Genomic DNA, 21829 nt, shown 5'->3' with positions numbered 1-21829 from the left:
CAGGAGATCGAGACCATCCTGGCTAACACTGTGAAACCCCGTCTCTACTAAAAAAAATACAAAAACTAGCCGGGCGAGGTGGCGGGCGCCTGTAGTCCCAGCTACTCGGGAGGCTGAGGCAGGAGAATGGCGGAAACCCGGGAGGCGGAGCTTGCAGTGAGCTGAGATCCGGCCACTGCACTCCAGTCCGGGCGACAGAGCGAGACTCCGCCTCAAAAAAAAAAAAAAAAAAAAAGCAGTATGCTGGCCGGGCGTAGTGGCTCACGCCTGTAATCCCAGCACTTTGGGAGGCCAAGGCGGGTGGATCACGAGGTCAAGCCATCGAGACCATCCTGGCTAACACGGTGAAACCCTGTCTTTACTAAAAATACAGAAAAATTAGCCGGGCATGGTGGCACGGGCCTGTAGTTGCAGCTACTCCAGAGGCTGAGGCAGGAGAACCGCTTGAACCCGGGAGGCGGAGGGTGCAGTGAGCTAACATCACGCCACTGCATTCCAGCCTGGCCACAGAGTGAGTCTTAAAAAACAAAACAAAAACAAACAAACAAAAGCAGTATGCTAAGTGAAAGGGGTCAGAGACAAAAGGTTCCATAGTTTATAATTCCATTTACATGAAATGTCCACAATAGGTAATTCAATAGGACAGAGATTGACTGCTTAGTGGGTATGGGGTCTTTGGGGTGATGAAAATGTTTCCTAACTTTTGGTGACTTTCACGTTTTGTGCGTTACACCACAATAGAGATGTTTAAAATAATAAAATACGTTAAAATGTTTTGCATAGATAAGAAAGAAAAAAACGTTTTTGTTGAGAAAATCTTTGCGAGATAAAATGTTAATATCATGAATATAAAAACAGTGCTTGAAAAGTGAGGGATAAAACCAAAAAATAAAAAAGTGGGCAAAACATCTGGACAATTTACAAAAAATGTAATAATGAGACACCTGAAAATATGCAAGAATATTCCATTTTGTTTACAAGAGATATAAATTAAAACTACATGCCATTTCTTACCACTGGCAAAACTTAATTATTTTATGATTGTATCGTCTCGCTTGGTCCCTTTCCAGTAACACTCCTGTCTCACTAGAGGCGTTCAGACTTCAGGAATTCCTTTCTATACGATATTTTCTCTTGGGCACCCAGGGAGAGGGAAGGAAGGACGACTCTCAGGGTAGAAGTCCATATTTCCCAACAGGCGCTCGGGGATATGGGATTCATTCCCGGTGGGAAGAGTAGTCAAGGACTTTCCAGTAGTCGTCAACACTTCCCCTGGCGGGTGATGCTGCAAGAGTACAGTCCAGACTCTCAGTGAAATCACGGTCAGTTTAGCTCCGGCGGGCGGGTCCCAGGGAATTCTGGGAAGTGTAGTCCAGACGCTCAGTGGAGTCGCGGTCAGTTTGGCTCCGGCTGGCGGGTCCCGGGGAATTCTGGGAAGTGGAGTCCAAATACTCTGGAGTCGCGGGCACTTCCGTTTGGGGACTGAGGTTGCTGCAGTTTTTCTGCGACAGTTTGGGTCAGTTCCGCGTCTTGCGGACAGTTCTGAATTTCCTGGACCTATGCATTGGATCCTCAACCAACTGGTGATCGAATTAGGGGAAAAGAGGCCTCGTCGGAGAGCAGAGGTTTGGAGCGGCAAGGGCAGCTGTTTGCGTTCTCGTCCGTGGCACCTTCTTGGGCTTGGGTCTGTCCTCGCGTCCCGGGGGCATTAGGACTTGGTTGGGTCGCGTCTCACCTGGTTTCAGGGTTTCCGGGGCTCTGAGCTGGCCCACTCCACCCCCTGCACCCCACGCGCGTGGCCACTTCTTCGCGATGTAACGTTGGGGTGTTTATCTCCTTAGGTTTTCCGTTACTGTTCTTTAAAATGGGGACTTTAGGACCATCCTAATGGAATCGTTTTGGGAACTGGAAGAGGTAACACAAATGAGAGGCATAAAGCAGTCCCTGTCACTTGGTGACTGGTGGTCTCTTGTTAATTTCCCAGGAAGCCTGTCAGGTCCCCGGGTGGGGTGAGAGCTCCAGCTGCAGGGGCCCCGGCCCTTGTCCCTGATCCCTGCAGGACGCCAGATGATCCCGGAAGCCTTCTGACCTCTTTAGAAGGGCGAGGGTTGCGTCCACTTTCACGAAGGGAGAGGAACATTTAACTTATGGGGGACGGCGACGCGGTCAGAGTGTTTCATAGCTTTCTCCTTCCTCAACCCGACCTTTCCAAAAGAGCTGCAGGGAGGGACTTCTTGGCTACTGAGGGCAAAGCTCTACGTGAGTGGTCCTTGGCTCTTTTCTTTGACAGAGATGCTCACCCCAACCGAGAGTGTATAGGATGTGTCCTCGGGCATGGGTGTCGATAATAATTAAGTCTTAATTAGTAACTTCATTCTAAGGGCTTTATACAAATACATTTACGCCACACCGTGGCTCTGTGGAGAAGTATTGCTTTTTTCTATTTTAAAAACGAAAGAGAGACACAGGGCGCATAGGCACCCGACTAGTGAGAGGTGGAGCTGGGGTTGGAACTTAAGCAGTCCGGGTCAGAGCCTGATTTGATCTTCTGTTGGATACGTTCTCATTGAGGCAGAGGAGATAGTTGGACTTAAGTGGGGAAAGCAAAGGCTTAGGGGCGTGCGCTTTTCTCAGTTTTTAAAAATGTTGTCAACTATTTTGTTTCAATCATTACAAATATTTTTTTTTTTTGAGACGGAGTCTCGCTCTGTCTCCCGGACTGGAGTGCAGTGGCCGGATCTCAGCTCACTGCAAGCTCCGCCTCCCGGGTTTACGCCATTCTCCTGCCTCAGCCTCCCGAGTAGCTGGGACTACAGGCGCCCGCCACCTCGCCCAGCTAGTTTTTGTATTTTTAGTAGAGACGGGGTTTCACCGTGTTAGCCAGGATGGTCTCGATCTCCTGACCTCGTGATCCACCCGTCTCGGCCTCCCAAAGTGCTGGGATTACAGGCTTGAGCCACCGCGCCCGGCCCATTACAAATATTTTGTACTCTTACAGAACCATATCATTGTAGAGCATTCTATTTTTCTTTATTAAGAATAAAATGGGGCCGGGCGCGGTGGCTCAAGCCTGTAATCCCAGCACTTTGGGAGGCCGAGACGGGCGGATCACGAGGTCAGGAGATCGAGACCATCCTGGCTAATACGGTGAAACCCCGTCTCTACTAAAAAATACAAAAAACTAGCCGGGCGACGAGGCGGGCGCCTGTAGTCCCAGCTACTCGGGAGGCTGAGACAGGAGAATGGCGTGAACCCGGGAGGCGGAGCTTGCAGTGAGCTGAGAGCCGGCACTGCACTCCAGCCTGGGAGGCAGAGCAAGACTCCGTCTCAAAAAAAAAAAAAAAAAAAAAAGAATAAAATGGGCCGGGCGCGGTGGCTCACGCCTGTAATTCCAGCACTTTGGGAGGCCTAGCCCGGGGATCACGAGGTCAGGAGTTCAAGACCAGCCTGGCCAAGATGGTGAAACCCTGTCTCTACTAAAACATAATTACAAAAATTAGCTGGGCCTGGTGGCGGACGCCTGTAATCCCAGCTACTCGGGAGGCTGAGGCAGGAGAATCGTTTGAATCCGGAGGCGGAGGTTGCAGTGAGCCGAGATCCTCCATTGCACTCCAGCCTGGGCGACAGTGCGAGACTCCGTCCAAAAAAAAAAAAAAAAGAACAAAATGTTTTTATACCCACTAATCCATGATGTAAAGATAGCAACTGTTAAGCTTGTAATGTGTTTCTTTTTTTTTGTATATTTATAGATTATTTATGAACATTTTAAAATTTTTATAATTTTGGCCGGGCACGGTGGCTCAAGCCTGTAATCCCAGCACTTTGGGAGGCCGAGACGGGTGGATCACGAGGTCAGGAGATCGAGACCATCCTGGCTAACACGGTGAAACTCCGTCTCTACTAAAAAACACAAAACTAGCTGGGCGAGGTGGCAGGCGCCTGTAGTCCCAGCTACTCGGGAGGCTGAGGCAGGAGAATGGCGTAAACCCGGGAGGCGGAGCTTGCAGTGAGCTGAGATCCGGCCACTGCACTCCAGTCCGGGCGACAGAGCGAGACTCCGCCTCAAAAAAAAAAAAAAAAAAAAAAAAATTTTATAATTTTTTCTTAATGTTTCCCCCTTATGTGTTTAACTATGGAAATTTCCAATACTGACAAAGAGACTAAACTAGTGAATTATCATGTTATATCATACTCATTAATCTCATTATTATTTTCTTATGTTTTCTGAAATTATAAAACTTTTTATTTTCATATCATTAAAACCTATAGAAATTGCCAAAATAGCCTAAGAAATTCTTATTTACGGGGCCGGGCGCGGTGGCTCAGCCTGTAATCCCAGCACTTTGGGAGGCCGAGACGGGCGGATCACGAGGTCAGGAGATCGAGACCATCCTGGCTAACACGGTGAAACCCCGTCTCTACTAAAAATACAAAAAAAAAACTAGCTGGGCGTGGTGGCCGTCGCCTGTAGTCCCAGCTACACAGGAGGCTGAGGCAGGAGAATGGCGTAAACCCGGGAAGCGGAGCTTGCAGTGAGCTGAGATCTGGCCACTGCACTCCAGCCAGGGCAACAGAGCAAGACTCCATCTCAAAAAAAAAAAAAAAAAAAAAAGAAATTCTTATTTACTCTTTACCCACGTTTGTCAAGTGTTTACATTTTTCCTGTTTTGTTGATGACCATCAGCTGAATACCACCAGAATATACCTGTAACCAGAGACAGCTGATTATAGCTTTCTGCTGCAAGGAAGCCCACATACCAGGGCTATCTGGTGAGAGGAGCTTAGGAAGGGCTAGATATGGTTTCACATAACATATTAGATAATATTAGATTGTATACCAGATAGTTATTTATTTAATATTAGATATCTATCCAGACAGCTGATAGTAGTTATTGTATTATCTATTATATAGTGCTAGATAACATATTACCTAACTTCATGTTATGTACTCTGCAGTTCTATATTTAAATTTGTTGTTTTTCACTTGAGGTTCTTACAAGTGTCCCCTACCCATCTGCTACCACCACCCGTGTTCACAGTCTAATTTTATGCATTGCCTTTAGTTGTCACATTTCCATAATCTTTAATCTGGAGGATTCTACACCCTTTGTCTTTCTATGCTTGATATTTTTGAAGGGTATAGGCAAGTTATTTTGGAGAAAGGCATTAATTTGGAGGTGTGTCTGATGTAATTCACGTGCAGGTTCAGATTATGTATTGTTGGTAGGGATACCACAGAAGTGGTGAAATGTCCTTTTCATTGCAACCTAACAGGGTCCAAGTGATGTCAGTTTGTCTCTTCATTGGTGATCTCAACCTTGTCCACTTGGCCGAGATGCTGTCTTTCAGATTTCTCCACTATAAAGTTACTTAAAAAAAAATTGAAAATAATAAAGTTTCTTAGGAATAGATAACATTATTCATGGGCATTCAGCTGTAAAATGACCTTCTCCTCCATTTATTCTTTGTTCAACTACAGATATTCTATCAATATGGACTTAGAATTGACTCTTGTTAAGTTAAATGACGTGTATGTTAACAATTATTTTTTCCAACCTATGGTATCATAGAACTTTCTTATATCAGGTGTACATCCAGTGATCATTAGAAGATTTGCTGGAGCCGCCGGGCGCGGTGGCTCAAGCCTGTATCCCAGCACTTTGGGAGGCCGAGACGGGCGGATCGCGAGGTCAGGAGATCGAGACCATCCTGGCTAACACGGTGAAACCCCGTCTCTACTAAAAATACAAAAACTAGCCGGCGAGATGGCGGGCGCCTGTAGTCCCAGCTACTCGGGAGGCTGAGGCAGGAGAATGGCGTAAACCGGGAGGCGGAGCTTGCAGTGAGCTGAGATCCGGCCACTGCACTCCAGTCGGGCGACAGAGCGAGACTCCGCCTCAAAAAAAAAAAAAAAAAAAAAAAAAAAAAAAAGAAGATTTGCTGGAGTAACCACCACCACAATTCAGTGATCATTTCATTCTCATATCGATCTCCTCCTGCCTACTTATGGTTAGACATCATTCTCACTCAGATTTGAAGCAATCACTAATCAATTTTCTCTCTATATCCATTTTCCTACCTAGACATTTTATAGAAATGGAATCCTGCAATATGTGGCCCTTTGTAACTGACTTCTTTCATTTAGCAATAATGTCTCAAAGGTTCATGTATGTTGTAGCATGAGTCAGTACTTCACTTCTTTAAATTTCCAAATGAGATTCCATTGTATGGATAGACCATGATTTGTCTACTCATTTACCCACGGGAGGGCATTTTGGTTGTGCTGTTTTGGGTTTTTATGATTCATGCTGCTGTGAACATTCATGTGCCAATTCACAATACACATCCCTGTTGGTGGGTGGCATCCCTGGCCACCTTTTCATGTCTCTTTTTCTGCCTTTCCTGGCACTTTGCAGGCACAATTCTGCTTTTCCACGAACTGCATCCCTCAGGACTCTGCAAGTTTCCAGCAGTAAGAGGGAAAATGACCATGTTCAAGGTGGGTAGGACTTGTTTCTATTACTCTTAAAATTCCATCCCAGTACTCAGATTGTCACAAGTTTTTCTCTGTCTTGGGAAGACTCAAGGAGAAAAACAGACATTTGAGGATCTCTTGTGTACCAGGTGCTTCCTTTGTTACTTTTGAGTGGATTTTGCATTTGTTTTTACTTCTTGCTTTCTTGTGTCATTTATTCTATGGAGTAGACAAGACAGTAGGAATGGATAATTATTTCATTATACTACTTCTCTGCTCACACATTAGCTATTTTTATCCTGTGATACTCTTCTTCATGTACATGTATTTCTATTGGTGATATTAATCTAATTTAAATTGCACTCTTTGTATTTAATATTATATAATGCTCATTTTTAATGGTTGCACCATATTCCCATTTAATCAATGTTCCTTTTTAATTACTTTATACTCCCAGACACCAGGAACTCAGTTTTGAAAGGCTAGTTTTGATGTGTGCCACGGTGGCTGTTTTGTAGATAGAGTATCCATATGTGGCACATCACGGCAGGCTGTAACTGTGGCTTCACACAAGGATTGCTGGAAGTTTCCACATAGGAAGAGCTAGATTCTCTTTCCCCCATGCCTGAGTCATGCCTTGCTGTGTCTTTTATTTACTGGCCTTTCTTTATTCCTTTATATATTGAGGAATTTCACCAAAGTAATATGGAAGCTAATTTTTTTTTTTAAATTTTTTGAGATGGAGTTTCACTCTTGTTGCCCAGGCTGGAGTGCAATGGTGCAATCTCAGCTCACTGCAGCTTCTGCCTCCTGGGCTCAAGGGATTCTCCTGCCTCAGCCTCCTGAGTAGCTGGGATTACAGGCATGCATCACCACGCCTAATTTTGTATTTTTAGTAGAGATGGGGTTTCTCGATGTTGGTCAGGCTAGTCTCGAACTCCCGACCTCAGGTGATCCGCCCACCTCGGCCTCCCAAAGTGCTGGGATTACAGGCATGAGCCACCACACCCAGCCTAACCTAAATTTTTTGTGTATGATACTAGAAGATTTGCCAGTCATTTGTGTTTTGTTTCTTCATTTACTCCTCAGAACAGTTAATTGAAGCAGTTCTTATCTTCCTCTTAAACACATGAAATATGAGAAACCTGCTTGAGTTCAGACAGGAGACCAAGGTTCAAGAATATTAGCCATTTTTGCCATTTTCCTCAGTTGAAAGAGAGAGAAGAAGAAAGACGGAATTCTCCACTGAGGGGCCTGTGCCCTGTGGTGTGGGTGTTTGGAGTGTCCTGTTGAGTGATGACGTCCACAGGTGGCATTGCTCCTCCCTGGCCCTACCTTGGGAGGGGGACGTCTACTCTTCCTGTCATGGTACCTCTTCCATGGCCCCCAGCACTTCAGGCACCCAAGGACAGCAATTTCATTATAGAAAATTTTAAAATTCATTATGGGAAAAGATGCCTTACACAATGTTACCAGAAAATGTAACAGTCTAAGGTGAAAATATTTACCATTTGGATATCTAAAAGAAGATACAATCCAAAATAAGAATCTTATGCACAGACTAGGGAAGAAAATCCAAAGAAATATGCATAAAGGACATTACCAGGAATGTATAGAAGGAGAAAAACAGACGTCAATAAATATTTGAAAAGATGGTGGTATTCATTTATAATCAAATAAGTGAGAACAATAAAACAAAATCGTGGCCAGATCCGTGACTCACATCTGTAATCCTGGCACTTTAGGAGGCTGAGGAAGGAGGAATGTTTGAAACTAGTAGCTCGAGACCATCCTGGGAAACATAGCAAGACTCTATCTCTACAAAAAAGAAAAAAACAATTTCTTCCTAATCAGATTGCCAAAATAATGGGAAAATTGATAACCTGCTTTTGGCTATGTTAAGAAAAATCAGGATAATGTATCCCCTCGAAAGATTTTGAAGTTAGGTAAAAAAAAAAAAGTCGAGAAAATGTGACATAATCATGATTTTAAACATTCTTATTTTTTGACATTTTGTTATTTAAAACTTACTTTAAATAGGAGAGTAAGATCTACCTGAAATGATGTTCTTTATCGGATTGGTAATCATGGAAAAGATATAAAATTAAATATTCATTATTTAGAAAAACAATAGATTAGTTCCATGGAACACTATACAGACATGAGATAAAATCAATAACAATAATTGACAAAAATCAAAGCAGCTAATGTTTATTAAGTATTCAGTCTGTGCTACACACTTTTCCCCAGTACCATATGTATATTCTACTGTTTAATTCTTTAAAAACTATATCATGTGACAATCATTATACAGAGAGGAAAGTAATGCATTCAGGCCAGCTTGTCCAAGGTCACATGACTGGGAAGGGACAGAGCCTCATATATGCGCTCTGAGGCATGCTGGCTGCAGATCATGACATTCAATGTTGCAATTAATGTGTGTAGTTTTTGCCTTGAGAGTACAGAGGACTCACTGCGTAACTACTCACACATGTCACCATAAGCTTGTCAGTTTGGCAAATGTTGAAGAAAAACAATAACATCCAAGGTTCGAGTTTGAGAGAGGAAGACAATGGGCATTACCAAGCAAAGTCAGGACTGAATTGTGAAATGTTGCTGAGGTGATTGTCAAGATTTACTAAAACGTATATATGTGTAGCCCAGGACGCCACATTTAGAGTCCTAGAGGGTTACTTACAAGGAGACTCAATGATTGCACGAAGTAAAAATACAGGAGGTCTTTTTCATCACTGCGTTTCTGGTGGAACTCAGGAACATCAGTCATTGTCAGGATTCAGACAGAATGAGTAGGAAACCTATGAGTTGACCTATGTCTCTCAAGATCCAAAACAACTTCCCACCCCTCCCCTCTGTCTGCTCAGTGCCACCCCTCTCCCAGGAATCACTGGTCATGAGGTTGAAATTGCATATGTTTGATGCTGTAGGAGGCAATGACTTTCAAGGATGTGGCTGTGGTCTTCACTGAGGAGGAGCTGGGGCTGCTGGACCTTGCCCAGAGGAAGCTGTACCAAGATGTGATGCTGGAGAACTTCAGGAACCTTCTCTCAGTGGGTGAGGACAGGCAAACTTGAACCTATGGTTCAAGTTTGAGTGTGCAGTGAGAACCTAAATTTCTAGTAAATTTTACCGTGATGTTACCTAGAATGTGTTGGGATTAAGCACGTAACTTTGCCTATTTGCAGGACATCAAGCATTCCACAGAGATACTTTCCACTTCCTAAGGGAAGAAAAGATTTGGATGATGAAGACAGCAACCCAAAGAGAAGGGAATTCAGGTAAGAGTCAAGCAACTGTGAATCCCTGTATGTTTCTTCCATCTGTTTACTTCTGTCTGTGCTCAAATCCATTGCCCTGGCGTACATGGCCAAACCTCTTTCTTGGATTATTGACAACCATTTTACACCTGGTGGCCCTGCTGCCTGCCTTCCCATCCCGACATCTGTTCTCATAGCAGCTGAAGTGATCCTCAGGAAATGTAAGTCAGATTGTCATTCCTCAGCTCAAAAGCCTGTTTGGCTTATTTTTATTAAAATTACAATCTCTTTAATTGACTTTTAGAGACCCTGTGATCTGCTATTCATCCCCGCTCTGCCACCTCTCTACCTACATCTCCTGTCCTCTCCCTGTCGCTCTGTCTTTACCAGCCACATTATTCTCCCTGCTGTTTCTCTGTCCTCCCAAGGACACTAAGTTGCCTTTTGCTGGTACCCAATGATCACAGACTTAGCAGACTGAGCAACAAACATTTATTATTTTTGTATCCTTTAGGGATAAAGTCTGATACATCTCACTGGGCAGTTATCAAGTTATCTGTAGGGCTTCATGTTTTCTGGATGCTCCTGGGGAGAAGCCTTTGCTTTGGTCTATCAGTGTCTAGGCACTGTCCACACTCCTTCGCTCTTGTTTCCCTTCCTCCATCTTCAAAGGCAGCAACTTGCATCCCCATAGTCATGCTCCCTCTGCCACTCTTCTTATGCCTTCTTTCACCTTTTGGATCCCTTGTAATTATATTGATCACTCCTGGATAATCCAGGATGATCTTCCTCTTCTCTGGTTAACTGACTAGCAACCTTAACTGCATCTACAACCTCTATTCCTCTGCTGTATACATGATCATAGGTCCTGGGGACTGGATGTGGACATCCTTTAGGAACCATTATTCTGTCTCTACAGAAGCTTCTGTCTCAGTCCTTACTTGCTTATCTCAGTCATTGGAATACTCTGTCACCTTAAAACCTTCTGGCATCTCCTTCAGTTATTCAGGTTTCTTTTCAGTTTTAAAGTCATGAAAGAAGCCATCCGAAACCACTCTCTATAATTCCGTTCTATTTTGATTCTTCTTGTGCTGTCTTGTACCAAGTCTCATAAACTTCTGTTTATCTGTCACTTCTACATGCTGGACTGTAATGTCTAAGAAATTTTAACTCTTCTGGCTGTATTTTCAGTGTCTAGAATAGTCCTGGTACATAGCAGGTTTCCAAATATTTGTTAACCTGATGTATGAGCTATTGAATGGGGTGACTTCACTGAATCATGGAGAGAGCTAAGAAGTGAACACAAACTACAGTGAAAGAGAGATATTGCAGAACACGTTTTTTGTCTTCCAGTGGCCATGTATTTAATTAGAACATTCTTAGATTCCCTTATTTGGCCGGGCGCGGTGGCTCAAGCCTGTAATCCCAGCACTTTGGGAGGCAGAGACGGGCGGATCACGAGGTCAGGAGATCGAGACCATCCTGGCTAACACGGTGAAACCCCGTCTCTACTAAAAAAATACAAAAAATTAGCCAGGCGAGGTGGCGGGCGCCTGTAGTCCCAGCTACTCGGGAGGCTGAGGCGAGAGAATGGCGTAAACCCGGGAGGCGGAGCTTGCAGTGAGCTGAGATCCGGCCACTGCACTCCAGCCTGGGCGACAGAGCGAGACTCCGTCTCAAAAAAAAAAAAAAAAAAAAAAGATTCCCTTATTTGACTACATTGTGTGTTTACAGTGGGCCCACATCCCATGGAAACTTCTAAACATTATTTTTATTACCACACTGATCAATATGCCTTCCCTGTGACTTATCCTGGAGCTTTTCATAGGAAGCATACTCATTTCTGGAAAGAAATCATTTTTGAATGAGCATCCTGATGTCTGCTAGTGAGACAGCTTTTCTACAAGGGGAAAAAATTCTCCATTTTGTGATGTGTCAGATAATAACCAGCTTCCCAGCTAGCTTTCCTTTGAGACATTTACCCATCTGCCGCCCATTTGCCTTTCCAAAGTCTGCATGCACATCACTGACCCCAGGTTTCTCCTTCTCCTGGGTGGGGAAGGATGAGGAAGAGAGCAACGCAATTCACGCAGCTGAACATTGCCTACATTTCTGGTCATCTTTGTTTAAAAATATGTATACTTCTGCATCTTCATTGTATACAAATTTGTTAAAAACATAAAAGAATATAGATTTTTACAACATAACTTTTCCTTTATTTTTTAGAGACCTAGTGCTCTATTTTCAACTTTATAACTTGGAAGGAATCAGGAAACTGCCCTCTCAAAACATCAACATCCTGAAAGAGACTCTCTCCTCCCCAAAAACCTCTTAAGTAACAGTGTGTTAAATATATCCATATTCCAGTGGGTACCATTGGGTACACATTTACCTATGACTGTTTTCCAAGATTCAGCCTTGGAAGTTATCTTTCCATTTGACTGACTTAATTTAGGACTTGGTAATATCCTGACCAAAGTTTTCAACATTTTTATGCGTGTGAGTCATAGTAAGAAACACATCTTTCACCATAACCAGGACAAACATTTTTCGTGCATGTAGATGTTTATGGGTTACTTTAGTAGGCATTTCATGAAATGATACCTTTCTTGCTTCTCATGAAGATGTGATCATCTCTTTTCTAGTTTTTCCTAAATGCTCATTAGAAGGTTTTAAATTTATTTTACAGCTCACTTTTTGTCTATATTGTTCCATTTGGAAATAGGTATAAAGGCGTATTTATCTATGTCATATATTTTCTGCCCTCTTTTTTCTTCTTTTTTATTTTTTTTGAGACAGGGTCTCACTCTGTCACCCATGCTGGAGGGCATTGGCATGATCTCAGCTCACTGCAACCTCCGCCTCCTGGGTTCACATGATTCTTATACCTCAGCCTCCCACGTAGCTGGGATTATAGGTGTGCGCCACCACACCTGGCTAATTTTTGTATTTTTAGTAGAGACAGGGTTTCACCATGTTAACCAAGCTGGTCACCAACTCCTGGGTTCAAGCGATCCGCCTGCCTTGGCCTCTCAAAGTGCTGAGATTACAGACGTGAGCCACTGCGCCTAGCCTCTGCTCTTTTTTTTTTTTTAATGAGAGTCTAATACTCCCCCATGGAACCAACCAGGGCACGACCCCTCAGGCATTCTTTTTATCCCAAGTGTTCTCATCACCTTTCATTGTCTCATCAGGAGCATCACCCTTTGTATGCCCCTGTCAGGTCCAACCTTTCAGATTCCCATCAAAACTGCAGTTGTCTGTTTCTTACCTATTGCAGATAACCAAATTATTGTTCACATCTACAGAAAAATAAAATTAAAGATACATGTTATGCAAAATGCTTGTATAGGAATATTATGAATATGTAGATATAAACACTCATAGGCCTTTGATATTATTGTGAAGAGTTTGACTACACAGTTTAGAGCAAGAGTTTACAGAAGATTGCTCTCACTTCACACCAACTGCAAGTGTGGGGATTTTCCAAAACTACCTTCACATTCAGTAATTACCTAGAAAGGCAAGCAGAACTCAATGAATGCTTTTATACTAAAAGTTATGGATATTTACAGGGTAGAGGTGCACATTACATTTCACCAAGAGAAAAATAAGAAACAGTTCTGGGAAGTACCAAATGAGGATCTTGTATTCTCGCGATAGAGTAGGATGTGTTACAGTCCCAGAATTAAGGTGTGACGTAGAGAGTACAGCGAATCAGGAAAGCTCACCTGAGCCCTGGTTTTACAAGTAATTTTTGAGGCTGCATTACATAGCCATTATTTGTTGATTGATTCCCATGTGGCTAGTCAGTCTCCTGGGCCACTAATTGCATGTAACCTAAAGCCCCACCTTAAATCACATTGCTCTTTGTGACATGGGGGGCACCAACCCCCAAAGGCGTGGCCAGCCACACCCCTAAATCATATTGCTTCACTTTCCAGTGACCTAGTTTTGCCCCCAAGCAATCAAAGACACTCTCCTCAGGCATAAACTCCTAGAAATTACCTCTTAGATCCTGAGGAAAACATCCAGATCTCATTTTGAGTGAGGTTTATATCTTTACTTTGTAAGGATACACAATATAAACACAAATGTACCAAGTATTGATTATATTACTTTTCTTTAAAGTTGGTTTTGATTCATATTTTATTATATACATAATTTATTAGTTTCATAATTTACCATGCAAGATTTTAGACTGATTAGGAAATTCACTAGGAAGAGTAGCAGGTATAATGTTTGTATCATACCAATTTTATTATTATCTTTTATTTTATTAAAAAAATTTTTTTTCAGTAGCTTTTGGGGTATAGTGGTTTTTGGTTACATGGATGAATTGTCTAATGGTGAAGTCTGAGATTTTAGTGTACCCATTACCTGAGTAGTGTACATTGTACCCAACTGGTAGCTTTTTATCCCTTACCCTACCTTCCAGCCTCCCCATTTTGAGTCTCCATAGTCCATTATATCACTCTGTATGCCTTTGCATACCCATAGCTTAGCTCGCACTTACAAGTGAAAACACGGTATTTGGTTTTCCATTCCTGAGTTACTTTACTTAGAATAATGGCCTCCAGCTCCATCCAAGTTGCTGCAAAAGACATTATTTCATTTTTCTATGGCTGAATAATATTCCATGGTGTATATATACCACATTTTCTTTATCCACTCGTTGGTTGATAGGCACTTAGGTTGGTTCCATATCTTTGAAAATGTGAATTGTGCTGTAATAAATCTAGACGTGCAGGTGTCCTTTTGATATAATGACTTCTTTTCCTTTGGGCAGATAGTAGTGGGATTGCTGGATCAAATGGTAGATCCACTTTTAGTTCTTTAGAGAATCTCCATACTGCTTTTCATACAGGTTGTACTAATTTACATTCACACCAGCAGTATATAAGTGTTTCTTTTCACCACACCCATGTCAACACCTATTGTTTTTTGTAAGTCTTTTATTTCTACCAAGCATTTTACATATGATACTTGGTTTAGTTCGAAATTGGCCTCATCCAAACTGGAGATTATGGTGCACTTGAAAAATAAAAACTGAATGTTGCCTGTACTCTTGAGAGTTTCATGCCATGGCCTAAGTGAAATCTTGATAACACTGAACAAAGGCTTCACTTGTCCTCGTCTTTTAATTCTGTATTCTGATAGGAGACAAGATCCAAACTGAGATGGAGACTATTTCAGAAGCAGGAACAGATCAAGAGTGGTCCTGCCAGCAAATCTGGGAAAAAATTGCAAGTGATTTAACCAGGTCTCAAGACTTGGTGATAAATAGCTCTCAGTTCTCCAAAGAAGGTGATTTCCCCAGCCAGTCTGAGGCAGGACTATCTGTAATTCACACAAGACAGGAATCTTCCCAGGGCAATGGATATAAACAGTCCTTCAATGATGTCTCCATCTTTGATTTCCATCAACAATTACACTCAGGAGAGATGTCTCATACATGTGATGAGTGTGGAAAAAGCTTCTGTTACATCTCAGCCCTTCGTATTCATCAGAGAGTCCACATGGGAGAGAAACGCTATAAGTGTAATGTGTGTGGTAAGGAATTCAGTCAGAGCTCACATCTGCAAACTCATCAGAGAGTCCACACTGGAGAGAAACCATTCAAATGTGTGGAATGTGGGAAAGGCTTCAGTCGTAGATCAGCGCTTAATGTTCATCATAAATTACACACAGGAGAGAAACCTTATAATTGTGAGGAATGCGGGAAGGCCTTCATTCACGATTCCCAGCTTCAAGAACATCAGAGAATCCATACTGGGGAGAAGCCATTCAAATGTGATATATGTGGTAAGAGCTTCTGTGGTAGATCAAGACTTAATAGGCATTCCATGGTTCACACGGGAGAGAAACCATTCCGATGTGATACGTGTGGTAGGAGCTTTCGTCAGAGATCAGCACTTAATAGTCATCGCATGATCCACACAGGAGAGAAACCATACAAATGTGAGGAGTGCGGAAAAGGCTTTATTTGCAGGCGAGATCTTTATACGCATCATATGGTTCACACGGGAGAGAAGCCATATAATTGTAAAGATTGCGGGAAGAATTTCAGATGGGCCTCGTGTCTTTTGAAACATCAGCGAGTCCACAGTGGAGAAAAACCATTCAAATGTGAAGAATGTGGGAAAGGATTTTACACAAATTCACAATGTTATTCCCACCAGAGATCCCATAGTGGAGAAAAACCATACAAATGTGTGGAGTGTGGGAAGGGCTACAAAAGGAGGTTGGATCTTGACTTTCACCAGCGCGTCCATACAGGAGAGAAACTGTATAATTGTAAGGAATGTGGGAAGAGCTTTAGTCGGGCCCCATGCCTTTTGAAACATGAGAGACTCCACAGTGGAGAAAAACCATTCCAATGTGAAGAGTGTGGGAAGAGGTTTACTCAAAATTCACATCTTCATTCCCATCAGAGAGTCCACACTGGAGAAAAGCCATACAAATGTGAGAAGTGTGGAAAGGGCTACAATAGTAAGTTTAATCTTGATATGCACCAGAAGGTCCACACAGGAGAGAGACCATATAATTGTAAAGAATGTGGGAAGAGTTTTGGCTGGGCCTCGTGTCTTTTGAAACATCAGAGACTGCACAGTGGAGAAAAACCATTCAAATGTGAAGAGTGTGGGAAAAGATTTACTCAGAATTCACAGCTTCATTCTCATCAAAGAGTGCACACTGGAGAAAAGCCATACAAATGTGATGAGTGTGGGAAGGGCTTCAGATGGTCCTCAACTCGTCTGACCCATCAGAGACGCCACAGCAGGGAAACACCTCTCAAATGTGAGGAGCATGGGAAGAACATTGTACGGAATTCATTCTCTAAAGTGCAAGAAAAAGTTCACAGTGTAGAAAAGTCATACAAATGTGAGGACTGTGGGAAGGGCTACAACAGGCGCTTGAATCTTGAGGTGCATCAGAGGGTCCACGTGGCAGAGAAAACATGGAAGTGTTGGGAGTGTGATATGTGCTTTAGTCGGGCCTCAAGTCTTCAGCTTCATCAGAATGTTCATGTTGGAGAAAAACCTTAGTGATGTGATGGTGTGATAAAGTCTTCACTCAGTCTTCATGAATGCAATCTCATCTGAAAGTTCACAAAGGAGAGAAACATTAAAATATGAGGCACATAGTAAGCTCTTCCCTTTAAGTACTTTATCTCTGAATCCATGCTGATGATAAATTTCACCCATTCTTGGAAGAGGTAAAACCTTTGTTTAAGATAACATCAGTGCTTCAGCCATAACTCAGCATGCCCCAGTAGTCTCAGGACCACCATAGTGGAGAATCCTTGTAAATGGTACAATAAAGCTTCATTCAGAAGTTTGATAATTACAGCTATCATTCAGGAGACAGGCCTTAGAAAGAGTAAGAGTTCATGAATTTGCCGAACTCTAACGGTGGACATGCCAAAATTGATGTTCGCTAGAATGTAAGCTACATGTGTCTTTCTTTACTGCTAAATCATCACAGCCTTAACATTGATTAGCACTTGGTATGTGTTCAGTACTTGTTTGTCCAATCAATGAAAGGATAAAACATATGTATGGATTTGGATACAATTTTATGTATCCAAAAAGGGAAGCCTACAAAAAATAATTCTGGGAAACATGAGTTGAAATGCAGAGTAAACTCAGTACTGCAATCCATAGCAATATTTTGAATGTTATTTTTTCTTTTAATTTTTTTCTTGATCAGATTTATAATATTCATTGAATATTATTTTATTGCACTTGGCTCCTGACTTCCCCCATCCTGTGTTCTTAAGTCGGATTATTATTTGTGGCTCTATCAAATGTTCATTGCTTTATACGGTATAAATTTAACTGTCTTTTGTAGTTTTTCTCACAGTATAGACTGAAAAGGTTTGGTTAATTTTGCAATAACACGCCACTGCATATTTTGCAATTAAGTGTTCTCAACAGTATTAAGGCAAGATTTACAGTAACACTTTTAAAGTGCCAGATGTACATTGACAGAGATTTTCTTAGTCAATCCTAGATTGATCATGATTTGTGATTTCTATGCAGGCCTTGGTATGATTGCCTTTTAAGTGCTGTACAATTTTTTTTTTCTGTTATAAAATATTCTGAATTTGAAGGACAACTTTTGTCAACCTTCTTATCCAATATTCTTCCACCAACCCTATGAAACAGGAAGAGAAACTTAATGGAGTTTGGTAATTTCATCAAATATATTCATTATTGGGGGCAGGAATAACACTTAAATCCTCCTCTTTATTGCTGGCAGTAAAAATATGTCTTTTGGAGAGCAGAACATGTCAGAATGTATAAGGTGCAACTGTTTGATATGAAAACCATAGGTTAGGAAATTATGCCTATGACACTAAAACTCCAAAAAGTAGAAGACCACATTGATAATGTCACTCCATTTTAAAATGGAAAGAACAAGTGTTCAAGAACAGGAATTTGTGTGAATTGCATTTATTCCTATAATAACATGAAATCAATGAGATGATGACATAGACACAATAACAAAAGGAGAAAGTGTGGCATTTTTAGCCTTCATAACCTCATCAAATAAATATCTTTGTGTGTTTTATGTTCTTTTAAGTGTTTACATACTGTGTAAATGAATATTTTTACTGATCTTTGCTGGCAATGAGGATTTGCAGGCATTTTTCCATTTTGTACTTCCATGCATTTTAAATTTTTTTATGCCACAATCTTTTTAAACAACCAGCTCTTGTGTGAATTAATAGTGTGAACTCACTCATTATCTTGGTGGGGACACCAGTGTTCATGAAAGATCTGCCTCCATGACCAAGCACCTTCCAATGGTCCCCACCTCCAACACTGGAGGTCATATTTCAACATGAGATTTGGAGGGGATACATATTCAAACTATTGTCAGATGCTAACTCATCAGGTATACACCACAGTAATATCTTAAGTGTGTTAAGTTAAAGTGATATCTTTTCTAAGGTATAAGACAAATAGGGCATATCACCCCCGCTACAAGCAAAGAAAAGTGTCACAATGCTTAGTGTACCACTTTTGATATATTGGATGCAACTTATTGTTTTGATTGTGCTACTCTTTTATGAGTGACCTAAAAACTTTTTGACTTGTCCCAGACAAGTTTGTATAATATGTCCCAGCTGCCACGTAAGCTTCTCTGCCACTAAAACCCTATGATCCTGGAGGTCCAAAAGTATTTGAAATGTCAGTGGCAGATAGTGATGTTTGAAGCCTATGGCTGGCCCTAATTGGAGAATTAAAATTCAGATGCTTAGGATTTTGAAGCAAATCTCTGCCATCCTCTGCATATATTTACTATCCTCTTGAGAAGAAGCTTTTCATTTTGCTAGGGTTTTTTTTTTTTTTTTTTTTTTTTTTTTGATGGAGTCTTGCTCTGTGGTCCAAGCTAGAGTGCAGTGGCATAATCTTGGCTCACTGCAACCTCTGTCTCCCAGGTTCAAGCGATGCTCCTGCCTCAGCCTCTCGAATAGCTTGGATTATAGGCACCCGCCACCGCGCCTGGCTGATTTTTGTATTTTTAGTAGAGATGGAATTTCACCATCTTGGGCAGGCTGGTCTCAAACTCCTGACCTCATGATCCACCCGCCTTGGCCTCCCAAAGTGCTGGGATTACAGGCGTAAGCCACCACGCCCGGCCACTAGGGGTCTTAAAAGGGACAGAACACTTGACCACAGACCACAAAATTAACATGTGACTTATGTTTTCCATCATGAATTGGGTGACCCCTGCATCTCTTTAAGTTACACGTGCAGATTAGTATTCCATTTGGAAGTGGTGTATATGAGATTGTGTTTGTGCAGGCTTTGAAGCCACAGGTAAGTGCACCTAATATTCACCTCCCTACTCTTGCTATATTCAGAATGAGTGAATATAAAGATAAGTCATCTGAAATTATTGTCTCAGCAGCAGAAAAAAGTGGAATACACGGTTGGGCGCGGTGGCTCACGCCTGTAATCCCAGCACTTTGGGAAGCCAAGGCGGGCGAATCACCTGAGGTCGGGAGTTCCAGACCAGCCTGACCAACATGGAGAAACCCCGTCTCTACTAAAAATACAAAATTAGCCGGGCGTGATGGTGCATGCTTGTAATCCCAGCTACGCAGGAGGCTGAGGCAGGAGAATTGCTGGAAAGCGGGAGGCAAAACAACGTCTCAAAAAACAACAAAACCAAACAAAAAACTGAAAGCTGGTAATGAAACAAATACATGTACATGAACATTTGTAGTAACACTGTTCACTACAGCCAAAAGGTGAAAAGAAGCCAAATGTGCATCAACGTATGAATGCAGAAACAAATTGTAGTATAAACATAAAATATTATTCATCTATGAAAAGGAATGAAGTACTGATATGATATGATGTGAATAACATTAAAAATATTATGCTAAGCAAAGAGAGTTAGAAACAAAAGCTTCCATTCATTTTTATGATTTGTCCAAAACAGGTAATAGAAAAGAGAGAAAGATTAATGTTTCCCCAGGAGTGGGATTATGGACAACAGTAGTGATTTGCTTAGTGGGCATGGGGTTTTCTTTGGGTGATAAAAATGTTTTGGAATTCAAGAGGTGGTGGTTTCACAATGAAGCAGCTACGTTGTCTGAGGTATAAACCCAGGGTTCGTCGTTACGCGCCAGGAAAATTTAGGACAGGGACACACAAGAGGAGTTTAGGAGGGGAGGTTTAATAGGGAGAAGAGAAACGGGTTTCTCTATAGAGGAAGGGGTCTCCGAGCGGAAGAGGGTCTGCTGGCAGCGAATGTGCTGAGTTTTACAGTTCAGTTTGAGGAGGCACTGTCAGATTTACATAGGGGTCATGGTTAAATCAGTTATGACGTTTACATAGTGCCTGGGGAAGGCTGGTCGCCCCACCATAAACTTCTTATGCAAATAGACTTCCCAGTTGATTGTCCCATCTTGTCTACTCCTTACTGTGCACGTGGCTGGCAAAGAGAGGGGAAGATGGAGCCGCCATCTTGAACATGATTGGCACAGCTGGCGGTGTCTATGTCTGCCGCAGCTCCATTTTACAGGCTGCTCTTCCTTAGGAAGGGAAATAATTTGGGGCTGTTTTTCATTAAATAGAAAAGCCTTACCGAGGGCTCCCATACCCTATCTGCCTAAGTGATTGCTTAACTCCTACATCAACAACACTCTATTTGTACTAGATGCCATTACCATTGAATGACGTGCCTTAAAATAATTTTGTTTTGTGAATAACACCTCAAAATTGTTTTTTAAATAACAAAACGACTATGTTAAAAAACGTTCTGCATAGCGAAAAACAGAAGTCAAAGGAAAAGCTTTTTGGTTGAGCAATATTTGATACAATGTTAATATGAATCTGCAAATAATACTTGACGGAGGGAAAAAGACGAAACACTCAATAGAAATGTGGGCAAAACATTTGACCAACTCACAAACACTATAATAATGGCAACGGAAACTATTCAAGGATGTTCCACTTTATTTACAAAAGAACAAATACAAATTAAAACTACATTTAGATTTAATTTAATAATACCACTTCTTACCATTAGATTAGCAAAACTTAACTCCTCGAAGATTGCGTCTTCTCGCTTGTTCCCTTTCCAGTAACACTCCTCTTATCGTTGGAGGCGTTTAGACTTCAGGAATTCCTGTTTATTCAATATTTTCTGTCCTGAACCAGGGAGAGAGAAGGACGACTCTCAGGATAACAGTTCACATTCCCCACCAGGCAGGCGCTCGTGGCTTTGGGATTCCTTCCCAGTGGGCACCCCGGAGTGGCAACGCTTCCCCCTGAATGAGATTTTGAGCGTTTTTCCTTCGGCATTTGGAGGAGTGTAATCCAAATGCTCTATGGTGTCGCACACACTAGTTCCAGGAGGAGGACACAGGCAATTCTGGTAACGGTAGTCCAGGTGCTCAATGGAGTAGCGGTCAGTTTGGCTCCGGCAGGCGAATCGGGATTTCTGGGAAATGTAGTCCAGACGCTCAGTGGAGTCGCGGTCAATTTGGCTCCGGCAGGCGGATGCCAGGGTATTCTGGGAAGTGTAGTCCAGACACTCAGGGTCGTCGCGGTCA

The 21829-nt window shown here is 42.1% G+C and overlaps 1 protein-coding gene and 1 long non-coding RNA gene across 2 annotated transcripts; one reads left to right on the top strand and one right to left on the bottom strand.

The window, feature by feature from the left end:
• The first annotated feature begins 1411 nt into the window (after nucleotides 1-1411).
• ZNF224 (zinc finger protein 224) lies at nucleotides 1412-16799 on the top strand. The gene is made up of 5 exons (XM_033224814.1): nucleotides 1412-1625; nucleotides 6417-6499; nucleotides 9421-9547; nucleotides 9679-9771; nucleotides 14911-16799. The coding sequence occupies exons 2-5, from the start codon at nucleotides 6485-6487 to the stop codon at nucleotides 16797-16799; spliced, it is 2124 nt and encodes a 707-aa protein (XP_033080705.1). The 5' UTR covers nucleotides 1412-1625; nucleotides 6417-6484.
• LOC117091899 lies at nucleotides 13985-21826 on the bottom strand. The gene is made up of 2 exons (XR_004440565.1): nucleotides 21298-21826; nucleotides 13985-16852 (listed from the first exon to the last, which is right to left on the bottom strand). It is a non-coding gene; the product is annotated as an uncharacterized LOC117091899 (long non-coding RNA).
• Between the last annotated feature and the right edge of the window lie 3 nt (nucleotides 21827-21829).

This window comes from Trachypithecus francoisi, unplaced genomic scaffold (assembly GCF_009764315.1).
Source record: "Trachypithecus francoisi isolate TF-2019V2 unplaced genomic scaffold, Tfra_2.0 Lachesis_group12, whole genome shotgun sequence".
In the NCBI taxonomy this organism is placed as follows: Eukaryota; Metazoa; Chordata; class Mammalia; order Primates; family Cercopithecidae; genus Trachypithecus; species Trachypithecus francoisi.
The sequence above is the reverse complement of the archived record's forward strand: the minus strand, read 5'-3'. Positions and strand labels throughout refer to the sequence as shown.

What these genes read in the sequence shown, in the direction of transcription:
- ZNF224 (XM_033224814.1), top strand. An exon ending in CAGGAACCTTCTCTCAGTGG is followed by an intron (nt 9,548 to 9,678) that starts GTGAGGACAGGC and finishes GCCTATTTGCAG; the next exon opens with GACATCAAGCATTCCACAGA. An exon ending in CCAAAGAGAAGGGAATTCAG is followed by an intron (nt 9,772 to 14,910) that starts GTAAGAGTCAAG and finishes GTATTCTGATAG; the next exon opens with GAGACAAGATCCAAACTGAG.